General features: G+C 38.1%; 2 protein-coding genes across 2 annotated transcripts in view; one reads left to right on the forward strand and one right to left on the reverse strand.

Moving 5' to 3' along the window:
- The window catches only part of LOC121372920 (classical arabinogalactan protein 9-like), a 4,079-nt gene extending 973 nt beyond the window's left edge, over positions 1 to 3,106 (reverse strand). The window contains exons 1-2 of the mRNA XM_041499355.1: positions 3,022 to 3,106; positions 1,570 to 2,099 (exon numbers count right to left, since the gene is read on the reverse strand). Coding sequence (XP_041355289.1) covers positions 1,570 to 2,099; positions 3,022 to 3,106 — 615 coding nt within the window. The remainder of the gene's footprint in view (positions 1 to 1,569; positions 2,100 to 3,021) is intronic.
- A 6,061-nt stretch (positions 3,107 to 9,167) lies between these two features.
- Positions 9,168 to 10,043, forward strand: LOC121372921 (kappa-type opioid receptor-like). The gene has a single exon (XM_041499356.1). The coding sequence runs from the start codon at positions 9,168 to 9,170 to the stop codon at positions 10,041 to 10,043; it is 876 nt and encodes a 291-aa protein (XP_041355290.1).
- The last annotated feature ends 3,984 nt before the right edge of the window (positions 10,044 to 14,027 follow it).

Genomic DNA, 14,027 nt, shown 5'->3' on the forward strand with positions numbered 1-14,027 from the left:
ATTTTCTACATACAATATTAGTGGCTGTATATTAAGCGGTGTTTCTGTCGTTTTACACTATTGGCACTATGGTTTAAATTTCATTTTTATTCCTAAATATGTTTTTTCGTACGTACGAAATTATTTGAAGACGAAATCCAGTTTGGGCTTCTTACAAATATTAGGACGACCAGAAACTCACTGAATATACAGACACTGATATTCTAAACAAGAAAATATATTTAATATGTAAGTTTAATCGTAGAAATATTTTATTTTTCGGAAACATCTTACAATACGGCAAACTCAGGAATGTCCCTTTAATGGTATTGATCAGAGTAGTAATGCATTTTTTACTAGTGCTGGTAATTGACAGTTACGATGAGCGTTGTGATTCGATCAGTTTTACGGTCCCTAATTACCAATGAGAGAGAGAAAGAGAGAGAGAGAGAGAGAGAGAGAGAGAGAGAGAGAGAGAGAGAGAGAGAGAGAGAGAGAGAGAGAGACAGAGAGACAGACAGACAGACACACACACGCATAGAGAGAGAGAGAGAGAGAGAGAGAGAGAGAGAGAGAGAGAGAGAGAGACAGAGACAGAGAAAGAGAGGAAGATAGACAGAGAGAGACAGACAGACAGAGACAGAGGGGGAGAGAGAGAGAGAGAGAGAGAGAGAGAGAGAGAGAGAGAGAGAGAGAGAGAGAGAGACAGAGAGACAGAGAGAGAGACAGACAGACAGAGATAGAGGGGGAGATAGAGAGAGAGAGAGAGAGAGAGAGAGAGAGAGAGAGAGAGAGAGAGAGAGAGAGAGAGCGAGAGAGAGAGAAGGATAATTCCTTCCAATATAATTTAAAAATCAGTACAAATGCATCATTTACAAAAAAATCACCTGATTCAAATACTAGCGAATGAACGTTCGCATTCTTACGCGACCGAAGTATCAATGCAGTTTACACAAACAATACTACAGGCGTATTTAAAGCTAAACAAAATAAATTATGTTATGTATTGTTCAAGTATGCATATAAATTTAACTATAATATTTAACCCCAATTATATATATATATATATATATATATATATATATAGAGAGAGAGAGAGAGAGAGAGAGAGAGAGAGAGAGAGAGAGAGAGAGAGAGAGAGAGAGAGAGAGAGAGAGAGAGAGAGAGAGAGAGAGAGAGAGAGAGAGTGAGAGAGAGAGAGAGAGAGAGAGAGTGTGAGAGAGAGAGAGAGAGAGAGAGAGAGAGAGAGAGAGAGAGAGAGAGAGAGAGAGAGATAGAGAGAGGTTATTACTAGAGTGTTTTTCGTTATCGTCAATATCATATATTAGGAATAAAAATTGTATTATGCGAACTTCTGACCAGTGACTAAGTCCGGGACAGGAGGGGGGTGGGGGTAAGTTGAGGTGGGCAGAATTTGGAATAAATAAGTTAGTGGTGATAGAGCATTCTACACACGTCTGGACTAAGAAATTACAACCAAAAATAAATTAGAGTGCTCGGCCTAAAAGGTTTTAATGTGATTTGAGCAATTGAACGGGCGCTAAAGTAAAGTGCGTTGGACTATTTATAAAAATAAAATAAACATAAGACTTGGCTTGGCTTGGCCTTGGCTGGTTGGACGGTCGGTGATGTTGCATTCCTCTTTAATGCCGCAACAACAAGTCCTGGTGCCGACTCAACGGGACCGGTCTGTAAAGGCGACCGCTGCACCGGAGTCGGCTCCCGTGGCGTGGACGTCGGTGATGTTGCCTTCCTCTTTAATGCCGCAACAACAAGTCCTGGTGCCGACTCAACGGGACCGGTCTGTAAAGTAGACCGCTGCACCGGAGTCGGCTCCCGTGGCGTGGAGGTCGGTGATGGTGTCTTCCTCTTTAATGCCGCAACAACAAGTCCTGGTGCCGACTCAACGGGACCGGTCTGTAAAGTCGACCGCTGCACCGGAGTCGGTTCCCGTGGCGTGGAGGTCGGTGGAACCGCCCTCTTAACCTGGCACGTTGCTATGTCAAGGTCAGAGTACGGTTCGTCCGGGGATGCAGGCGTTGATGGCACTGGCGTCCTCTTCGGTGGTGACGGTGGGGGCGGCGACGCGGAAAAAAACGCCGCTGGCTCATCATTAGTAGCTAGAAAAGCCAATTGATAAGAAGCCAATATTTTCCTACAGAAGAAGTTAGGTATTATTATATTTTTGTTAGATCATTATCCTCAATTCTGCCATGCTTGGTTATTCTAGCGCTAAATATCCTTATCATTATTCAAATCAGACGAAGCCAGAACTTCAGAAGAACCTTTATAAAGTCAACAATTAGGTCAGCAAGTCGTCAGCAAGACAGTTCGACGCGCACCCTGGTGTTTGTTTCTCTACTGGCGTTTGTCACAATGATACCAATGTCAGTGCAAGAGGTCGTTATAATTTTAATAAGACTATCCAACATAGATGTCAAAGATGTGGGAGTAAACCGCGCCATTCTGGCAGTCATTTTCCTGATCTACCTTTTAAATTTTGGACAGAACTTCTACATCCTGATTGGAAGTTCGTCAATCTATTGACAAACTGAAACACGACTGGGTTGTTTTTCTGTGAAATTGAATAAGGGAAATCGTCCGAATAAATCTATGGTGACAAATTTTCCTAACAGTGTCGGTTCTGAATTTGGTACTACTGGTTTATCACTGGTGTCTATCACATCTGGGACCGTATGCATGAGGGGCGGATAAGTCCACTGGCCGGGAATAGTGTCTATCTGCTGGATAAGTTTGGTATGCATGACGGCAGGATAGAGCTCCACTACACCCTCTTCTCTCTCACTATCCCTAAAGAATAACAACTAACCCACTGTCCTAGATAGATAGCTGAGGTGTGTGCCCATGACAGCGTGCTTGAACCTTAATTGGATATAAGTACAAACATAAGTTGAAACGAAATGAAAATGGTTACGCCTAGATCACATTATACGACGCGACTCAATTGAACGGTCGTATCGCGTTGTGAGCCACGATCGCCGATCAATCGGTCGTGTCGCGTTGTGAGCTACGATCGCTGACCAATCGGTCGTGTCCCGTTGTGAGCCACGATCGCCAACCAATCTGTTGTGTCTGAAATCCGTTCACACTGTACGACGCGACTCATCCTAAACGAGGGGCGGGAATTAAACCAGTGGTAGAGCGCTCGCTTGATGCGCTGTCGGTGTGGGATCGATCCCTGTTGGTGGGCCCATTGGACTATTTCTCGTCCCAACCAGTGCACCACGACTGGTATACCAAAGACCGTGGAATGCACTACCCTGTCTGTGGGATGGTGCATATAAAAGATCCTTTGCTACTAATGAACAAATGTAGCGGGTTTCTTCTGCAAGACTATACGTCAACTATTACCAAATGTTTGACATCCTATAGCTGATGATTAATAATCAATGTGCTCTCGTGGTGTCGTTAAAACAAAACAAAACAATGTAACTGAAACTAAAACTCTAAGATGGGTTAAACAAGACACTGGAGAGCTCGGACTTCCGTTGTTGCCATGATGATGTTACAGCCACTTCGGAGACAAAGAATATAGTGGGTTCGCCCCTGGATTGAATGTCGAGAAGAACAGAGATGTCTTAAAGGGACATTCAGGAGTGTTCTGCATTTTTAAGATGTTATCGACCAACAGAGACTTTTTAACGATTGTAATTAAATATAAAATATATGTATCTGCATAAAATATTAGTGGCTGTATATTAAACGTGTTTCAGATCGTTCTAATATTTGTACTAGGTTAAGTTTCATTTTATTTCCTAAATAAAATGTTTTTCGTACGTACGAAATTATTTGAAGACAAAATCCAGTTTGGGCTTCTTACAAATATTAAGACGATCAGAAACACATTGAATATAGAGACACTGATACTCTAAACAAGACCATATACTGTATTTAATCTGTAAGTGTAATTGTAGAAATATTTTATTAGTCGGAGACGTCTTACAATGCAGCAAACTCAGGAATGTCCCTTTAATAATTTAATGACATAATTGGCGGAAAAAGACATAGAATCTTTTAAGAATTCCTTGAGCAGTTTGCCCAACTGACTGAATGGTAGTTATAAGGGTTGTTGAAAGTGTGGTTCTTTCTACGTCCGAATATTGTTACATATCCTATTCCAAGCTGGTATTCAGTAAATGGACTACTTGTTGTTTTAAAGCAGTTGTATTATTATGTCTGCTATGTAAAATGTGTAACTGTCAAATGTAGGGAGAGACCTTAATATATGCATCGCCTGTTGGTCAGTCCACAACGTTAATACATACGTCAATAAATATTGTTTAAAAACAAATGGACACACAATGCATAACCTACCTTACTCACTAAATCCCGATTGAAGTGTTTGCATCATTATTAAAGGGACTGTCTTGAGTTTCCTGCATTGTAAGATGTTTCAGACTAATAATTAATTTATTTCCGTCTAAAAATACGCATTAAATATATTTTCTTGTTTCGAATATCAGTGTCTGTATATTCAGTGTGTTTTTGGTCGTATTAATAGCTGTAAGAAGCCCACACTTGCTTTTTCTGTCTTCAAATAATTTCGTTCGTACGAAAAGAAGATAGAAGTTTAAATACAAATACCGGAACGACCAGAAACACGTTTAATTTACAGCCATTAATATGTATGCAGAAAAAAAAAGTCGTTAAAAAGGATCTGTTAGTCAATAACATCTTAAAAATTGCAGCAAACTCAGGACTGTCCATTTAACAAAATAAATCTTCAAACAACAACGTAAAAACATTATCCCGCCATTTTAAATTTACTAAATAGAGGGAAGCAACTCGCACCTCACTAACTGAATGGGGTGACCTTCAATCCAGTTGAGATTAGAGACATTGGCACGACTCTTGATGTGTGGTGCACTGCATTAACTGAATGGGTGTCCCTTCAATCCAGCTGAGATTAGGGACATTGGCACGACTTTTGGTGTGTGGAGCACTGCACTGACTGAATGGGAGGCCCTTCAATCCAGCTTGAGATTACAGACATTGGCACGACTCTTGGTGTGTGGAACAAGCGACACCATCTACTTGGCTAGCCATGCACCACTCCCACTAGGGAGCTCCTTGGTACACCTTGAGTTATGGGTTCTCACCGGCCTCGGTACCAGCTCCCACCCAGAGTATTAACGACTCAATGGGTATTACTACACCCTCTTCTCTCTCGTTAACCACTAACAACTAACCCACTGTCCTGGACAGACAGCCCAGATAATTGAGGTGTGTGTCCAGGACAGCCTGCTTGAACCTTAATTGGACATAAGCACGGAAATAAAATATGAAATATGGGTTCTCAATTATTGTAATTGTTCCGTAACCTCATTAACTGTGAAACAAGAATAACTATTCGTTAGTCCGGACAGTATGGTTATTAAAAAACCGTCCGGATTAACGAATTTCCGGATTACTGAAATGTACGTGATGAGTAACCTCCCTTGATTCACAAACAAAATAAAAACGACACATTTGATTTTTAGAACCAGACATTTCTTCAGCCAGTAATGTTCTGTTGATCCGTCTCGTGGTGTGAATAAGGCGCTATTTGCATGTCCGTGAGGCCAGTCTACTATCCAGTAGTGTACTGCCAGATGCTTGTCTTAAAGTTAGAAAATGCGATTAAATAAAATGAAATACTGTTTAAGACATGTTACATTGTTGATACTAAATGTTTGATTACTAGCGACAACAAGTTTTAAATTGTATTAGTCGTACCGGTTAATGTTGTAAATCTAGGCCACGTGGTTGAGTTCATTTCCACGAAGTGGGTACGTTGTTAAGGAATGCATATTGTTTCTCACTTATATACAATCATTATTAGTTTAAAGTTTTTACGTTTACAGATCATATTTTAAACATATTAAATGGCGAAATTATAATTCATTTCTGCTATATCTACTGATATAATACTAGCGCCGACATGATACATCCCTCCGCCCCTATCACTGAAATACAACTCTCTCAATACCGGCGTGAAACTAAATGAGCATTGTTCCACTTGTGAAAGAGTCGCGAGCCAGTGTTTTGATAGCAATAACATATAAAGACGGTTCCTTTGTCTTTATTTTGGGTGACTGGCAATACTCTTGAGTTGGACACCAAAACAGTTATGAACAGTATTCAGTAATAAATCATACAGGTAAGTTAGGAGGGTAGTTACAAAACGAGGACATGGGGTACCGTAGGGTATGATCAAGAGTTACCCACTTTTAAAAATAAAATACTCTTCTTTTTTTTCATAAAATAAAACAGCCAGTCTGGTCATAGATCAAAGAAATTATATTTAAAAAAACATCAAACACTTGTGAACACTTGTGCTCTATCCGACTAACACTAAATAAACACAGGTGAATGGTTAAATAAACTGCGGTGTGAAACCCCGTGCAGCCATTTTATCTCTGTCAATTTCTTGAGCGTTAATTGGCGGATTACTTGTATGTTCAATCAATGGCGACCGGTCAAACGAAGCAATTTGCCTTTAATTTTAACATTTGGTTCAGAATTATGACCGTCCGGTTCCGGAAGCTGAATATCTGGATTAATGAATAACTTTACTCAGTGGTCGTTTCGTTTTGCTAAAAAGAACGTCCATAAGGTGAGGATTCCGGACTACTGGAGTCCGGACTAACGAGGTTCCACTGTATATATATATATATATATATATATATATATATATATATATATATATATATATATATATATATATATATATAAAAGTTAAAGTTCACATATTTGTTTAATAATTCCAGATTGAGTAAGGTTGTCGTGTTTTGTCGCGCAATACGATATTTATCAATTATTGCCCGTCATTGAGGGCAATGTCATGTTTTATGGACCGATGGCCTCGGTCAATATCAATGTCTTCCGTCCATAAAACATGATATTGCCCGAAATGTGGTCAATAATTGTTTTATTACATAATGTCATCCATAAGACTCATACATTCCTGCTTTGTTTATCCGAATCGAAATACGCCAACGCTTATCATTTCCCGCATTGTTCTAAAACTGATGGGATTTAGTGACGTCACGTAATCCTATGACGTTGTATAACACGCAGCAAAGCGTGTTGTCACAAGTTTGTGCTTGTTTACATTAGAATTAGCAGATGACGTTGCATTACGTTACCTACTCAGGGTCTCAGGGCAATATCACTATTTACGGACGGTCATGTGACTGGTTTTTGACCAATAAGAATACAGATATATTTTCATTATGTAATAAATGTGTATATATATATATATATATATATATATATATATATATATATATATATATATCGTATTGCGCGACAAAACACGACAACCTTACTCAATATGGAATTATTAAACAAATATTGGAACTTTAACTTTTATATTTCCCACCTATTACAAACTGATATATGTCACCTATAGTAAAACGTATCGGATCATATGTCAAATATTGTGAACATAGCACCAGATTCAAAATTGTACGTAAAATGATGCCATAATTGTTATGTTGATAGCCATGAATTTGAGCATAGCCTCTAGTGTCAAATATCTAAACCCTTCAGTAGACCCATTCTCTGGTTTTGTTCATCACAAGCAGTGCTCCACGACTTATATATTTAATACGTTTTTGTGCTGTCCTGTTTGCGGGAAAATGCATGTGTGCAGGAAACTAAATCACAGAATCGGTAGACGATTATACCGTAAAACGGATTTTACGAAACTAGGCAAAAAATATCATTAACCATATGGTTAAGGACCACATAGATGAGAGAGAAAACTCAATTCCGTCATGTAATGGGCTACTTTTTCTGATTATCAACAAGGCATATTTTACATGAATGATAGTACATACCACGGCCTTTGTTACATCAGTTGTAGGGCACTGACTGAGCAAGACATAACTCAATGGACCCATCGACGATGATAGATCAAGCGAGTGCTTTACTCCTTCAGCAATAAATTAAAGCGTATAATATGTAGGGAATTAAACACTCTGAAATGTTTTACATTCTTAGATATGAAAAAATCCAACTAACCCTGCATTTTAAGGCATATGCTAAAGTATTTAGTTTGTAGACGGATAGAAACAAATATCAAGCAAGAAATAAAATCGTAGACTCTTTGTTGATTATACACTCTAAAATACAGTCTGCATCATCATTGTGAAAGGTTACTATTTGAGCTATGCAACTAAAGCATACAATTTGCAGACGATTATACACCATAAGATAATGTTTTCCCGGTTAGATATAAAAACGTATGGCTTGAAGTAAAATCACTATTTGAAGCAAAGAAATAAAGCATTACATTTGCAGTCTGCTAAAAACAATTTCCAGTTAAAGCAATAAGCTAAAATTTAGGATCCGTAGTCGATTATACTGTCTAAAATAAAGTGTTCATAAATAGATGTGGAAAATGACAATCCTGAAACAAAAACAAATGTGTATGTGTGTGTGTATATATATATATATATATATATATATATATATATATATGCATGTGTATATGTATGTGTCTATGTCTATATATATATATATATATATATATATATATATATATATATGCATGTGTATGTGTATGTGTCTATGTCTATATCTATATATATATATATATATATATATATATATATATATATATATATATATATATACATAGATAGATATATGAGTGTATATTTCACAGTTCTTTACACTGTGTTTTCATTTAACTGTTGATTTTTATATTGATGTTGATCATCACTTAATTTGTTCCCATTTACCATAGTTTGACACTCAAATGCCAATGTAGTTTTCGTGTTGAGGTGTTGTCATCGATCCAATCATTCATTCATTCATTCATTCATTCATTCATTCATTCTTCCAGTGATTCATTCACTGAATCCCATGATGTCAAGGGGTGTAAAACCAAGACTGTACCTCTCCCCCAACCTCCCACCGCACCACTTTTTATGTCAGTATAATGACAATGATGATTGATTTAATTGCAGGGGATAATTCAACCACAGAATATGTCTGCCACAATCCTGATACCGTTTCCACTCAATTAAAAATCCAGCTTTATTGAGACTTCTACTGATCTGGACAACTTTACTCATGGAGACTACTCTCCCGATGGAAACGACTTGCCACGTAAACGACTGACCTACGCAAACATATACAGATACAGTCACTGGAGCGTTGTGCTCCTGATAGTTGTGATGGGCGTCATCGGGAACGCCCTGCTGTTTACCATGATGCGAGACAAGAAACTGAAGAGCCTGTCTTATTCCGTGTACTTGAAGTTGTTATTTATTTCTGACAGCGTCCTGCTCTCCATAAAGATCCTACAGGAAACTGAGCGGACGTTTGCCCTACGGTCTCTCGCGTCAATCAACATCGGCTTGTGTAAAATCCTGTTCGGGATCAAATTCCTAATAATGGTTCTTTCTCCGTGGCTCATGGTCGGGCTTACGCTTGATAGATATGTCTGTGTCTGTTTCCCGCTGACGAGAGAGATACTTTGTACCCGGATGAAGGCTATTGCCGTCTGCTTGTGCATACTCGTCCTGGCCGTTGCGTTGACTGTGCCCTTTCTGGTAGAAATGAAGCTGGTGCGAGGTAAATGCGCCACTTCAGAGGGGATAAGATACTATTTTATATTCACTCGACTGATGTTTTCCTCCATTCTGCCCTGCCTGGCTATTCTAGTGTTGAACATCCTCATTATCATTCACATCCACCGAAGTCACAATTTTCGGAGCATGTTTATGAGGTCAGGAAATAAATCCTCGAGTCGTAAGCTGGACAGTTCAACAAGCCCTCTGGTGTTGGTTTCCGTGTTGGCTTTCGTCACCTTGTTACCAGCGTCACTTGCGGAAGCTGCGGAAGTTTCGCTGATCATACTGAAAGCAAACGTAAGAGCTAAGGCACTACTAAGTAAATTCTGGGCATTCTTTGTCCTACTCTACCTTCTAAATTTCGGACAGAATTTCTACATTCTGATAGCAAGTTCGTCAAACTATCGAAACATCATCAGAGATCGCCTGGCCTGCTACTGTCTGAAAAGGAATCGAAGGAATCAACAGTCAAGCTAGGCTGGCAAACATTTATAATCAAATTCGCGGTATTGGTCCTGGATCTGCTACATTACCGTTACCATCGATATCAACTGATGAGACCAGTATTGGTGTTAACAGAGACTCGTCATGTGTATCTAACGTCACAAGCTGAGTACCGCCACCTTGTCCAATTGGTCAGATAGTCCCATATGATGTCATTTTGATAATTATCATCTAGTCCCATTTGGAATATGACGATTGTCAGGTAGTTCCATTTGGAATAACAATTTTAGGACTGTCAGCTAGTCCCATTTGGAATAACAATGTGTGAATTATCATATAGTCCCATTTGAAATAATAATTTTAGGATTATCAGGTAGTCCAAATTGGAATAAAACACTGAGGCCGTTCAGCTGATTTCATATGGAATATCAATTTGAGGATTGTGAGCTAGAAACATATAAAACAATAATTTGCGGATTGTCAGCTAGTCCCATTTGGAATACTAATTTACAAAGCCTGTTTATGTCTTACACGCGTATAACTATATACATTTGTAATACTTAAACGCCTGCTTGTGTCTCACACGCGTGTAACTACATACATTTGTAATACTTAAACACCTGCGTTTAAAAACAACAGACTTCGACATTCAGCCCACCATATTTGTGTGTAATTTTTGTGTTTATTGTTTATGATGATAACAATTGATTACGTCTACAAACGTATCATTATAGCCAGCGTTTCCTATACTATTATACTCTCTTTACTTGTGTGTGCATGATCATTAATAATTCCAGAGCCATTAAAACCTCGAGCCACCGCTGTCTATATTATTACCTGTCTGAATTTTAATCACTGGATACTGATTTATACTGATTCATGAACTACATCATAAAAAAAACAAATTGCTGTGTTTGTCACAAAGATTAACAATCAATACTAATATTCAGAAGTAAAATCCAATTTTGGCCACTGCCGATATGAGAACGGTAAGAAACACGTGTACCGTGTAATACAAAACGTGATATTCGATATGAGAACGGTAAAAAACACGTGCACCGTGCAATACAGAACGGTAAGAAACACGTGTACCGTGTAATACATAACGGTAAAAAACACGTGTACCCTGTAATACAGAACGTGATATTCGATATGGGAACAGTAAGAAACACGTGCACCGTGTAATAGAGAACGGTAAGAAACACGTGTACCGTGTAATACAAAACGGTAAGAAACACATGTACAATGTAATACAGAACGGTAACAAACACGTGTACTGTGTAATACAGAACGGTAAGAAACACGTGTACTGTGCAATACAAAACGGTAAGAAACACGTGTACCGTGTAATACAGAACGGTAAGAAACACGTGTACTGTGTAATACAGAACGGTAAGAAACACGCGTACAATGTAATACAGAACGGTAAGAAACAAGTGTATCATGTAATACATAACGGTAAGAAACACGTGTACCGTGTAATATAGAACGGTAAGAAACACGTGTGCTGTGTAATACATAACGTAAGAAACACGTGTACAGTGTAATACAGAACGGTAAGAAACACGTGTACCGTGTAATATAGAACGGTAAGAAGCATGAGTACCGTGTAAAATAGAACGTGATATTCGATATAAGAGAACGTTAAGAAACATGTGTACCGTGTAATATAGAACGTTAAGAAACACGTGTACCGTGTAATACAGAACGGTAAGAAACACGTGTACCGTGTAATATAGAACGGTAAGAAACACGTGTACCGTGTAATAGAACGGTAAGAAACACGTGTACCGTGTAATATAGAACGGTAAGAAACACGTGTACCGTGTAATACAGAACGGTAAGAAACACGTGTACTGTGTAATACTGAACGGTAAGAAACACGTGTACTGTGTAATACAGAACGGTAAGAAACACGCGTACAATGTAATACAGAACGGTAAGAAACAAGTGTACCATGTAATACATAACGGTAAGAAACACGTGTACCGTGTAATACAGAACGGTAAGAAACACGTGTGCTGTGTAATACATAACGTAAGAAACACGTGTACAGTGTAATACAGAACGGTAAGAAACACGTGTACCGTGTAATATAGAACGGTAAGAAACACGTGTACCGTGTAATATAGAACGGTAAGAAACACGTGTACCGTGTAATATAGAACGGTAAGAAACACGTGTACCGTGTAATACACAACAGTAAGAAACACGTGTACCGTGTAATATAGAACGGTAAGAAACACGTGTACCGTGTAATACATAACGGTAAGAAACACGTGTACCGTGTAATACAGAACGGTAAGAAACACGTGTACCGTGTAATACAGAACGGTAAGAAACACGTGTATCGTGTAATATAGAACGGTAAGAAACACGTGTATCGTGTAATATAGTACGGTAAGAAACACGTGTACCGTGTAATATAGAACGGTAAGAAACACGTGTACCGTGTAATATAGAACGGTAAGAAACACGTGTATCGTGTAATATAGAACGGTAAGAAACACGTGTACCGTGTAATATAGAACGGTAAGGAACACGTGTACTGTGTAATACATAACGCAAGAAACACGTGTACAGTGTAATACAGAACGGTACGAAACACGTGTACCTTGTAATATAGAACGTGATATTCGATATGGGAACGGTAAGAAACACGTGCACCGTGTAATACAGAACGGTAAGAAACATGTGTACAGTGGGCTACTGGTAGAGGATCAAACAATAGAATTCCGACTTTTAAAGGGACATTCCTGAGTTTGCTGCAATTTTTAAGATGTTATCGACCAACAGAGATTTTTTAACGATTGTAATTACATATCAAATATATGTCCCTACATAAATATTAGTGGCTGTATATTAAACGTGTTTCTGATTGTTTTAATATTTGTACTAGCGTAAATTTCATTTTATTTCCTAAAAAAAAATGTTTTCGTACGTACGAAATTATTTGAAGACAAAATCCAGTTTGGGCTTCTTATAAATATTAAGACGACCAGAAACACATTTAATATACAAACACTGATATTCTAAACAAGAAAAAATATTTAATATGTAAGTTTAATCGTAGAAACATTTTATTAGTCGGAAACATCTTACAATGCAGCAAACTCGGGAATGTCCCTTTAATAAAGAAATTTTTATACATTGTAGTGGAATATTTAAAATTAAAATTAACTGTCAAGTAATTTGGAATCACAATCATTTGTTTAAATCATCCACCAATTGGACTAGATGTGAAATTAAAGAGAAAAAAAAAACTAATCGTTTTTTATTTTTTATTTGATTAATAACAAAATGTATTTTTCTCTTACTTCTCATATGGCTTTCCTCACATTAACAGTTTGGTTTTGGGGGGTTTGTTTTTGTTTTGTTTTTTGTTTGCAAATGTATGATTTGCAACATATGTTGCTACCATAATCAGCGCCTAAACCACATATGTATAATTAAGAAACTTCTGTGGTGGTCTTCTTGTAAATACAACCAGCCATTAAACCATCTGGATCTATTCATGATCCTCCTAATTTCTAGTACCAAGCCACTGCTTCGTCCTGCTGCTCTTACCAACCGCCTGACACTAATGATGTTAGGAACAACTGGAAGCATGGACTAATTAATATGAAGACTTATAAAGAATAATTAATATGAAGTATTATAAAGAATACTTAAACTGAGAATAATCATATTTTATATGCTTTTTTTTTCAAAAGGAGGAAACAAAATCATAAACTGCAAAACATCCACGGATACAAACATTTTCAGTGTATATGGCGTTGGACATGTTATGGTGAAGGACAACGCAGATAATTGAAGATAAAATCACCCCATGGGTTGCTCTTTTCGATTAGGTTACATTATAATTTGACCGGCCTCGGTGGCGTCGTGGTTAGGCCATCGGTCTACAGGCTGGTAGGTACTGGGTTCGGATCCCAGCCGAGACATGGGATTTTTAATTTAGATACTGACTCCAAACCTGAGTGAGTTCTCCACAAGGCTCAATGGGTAGGTGTAAAC

Source organism: Gigantopelta aegis, chromosome 5, assembly GCF_016097555.1.
Source record: "Gigantopelta aegis isolate Gae_Host chromosome 5, Gae_host_genome, whole genome shotgun sequence".
Lineage (NCBI taxonomy): Eukaryota > Metazoa > Mollusca > Gastropoda > Neomphalida > Peltospiridae > Gigantopelta > Gigantopelta aegis.

Excerpts from the sequence above, each read along its gene's own strand:
- LOC121372921 (XM_041499356.1), top strand. The coding sequence starts at position 9,168 with ATGGGCGTCATCGGGAACGCCCTGCTGTTTACCATGATGCGAGACAAG.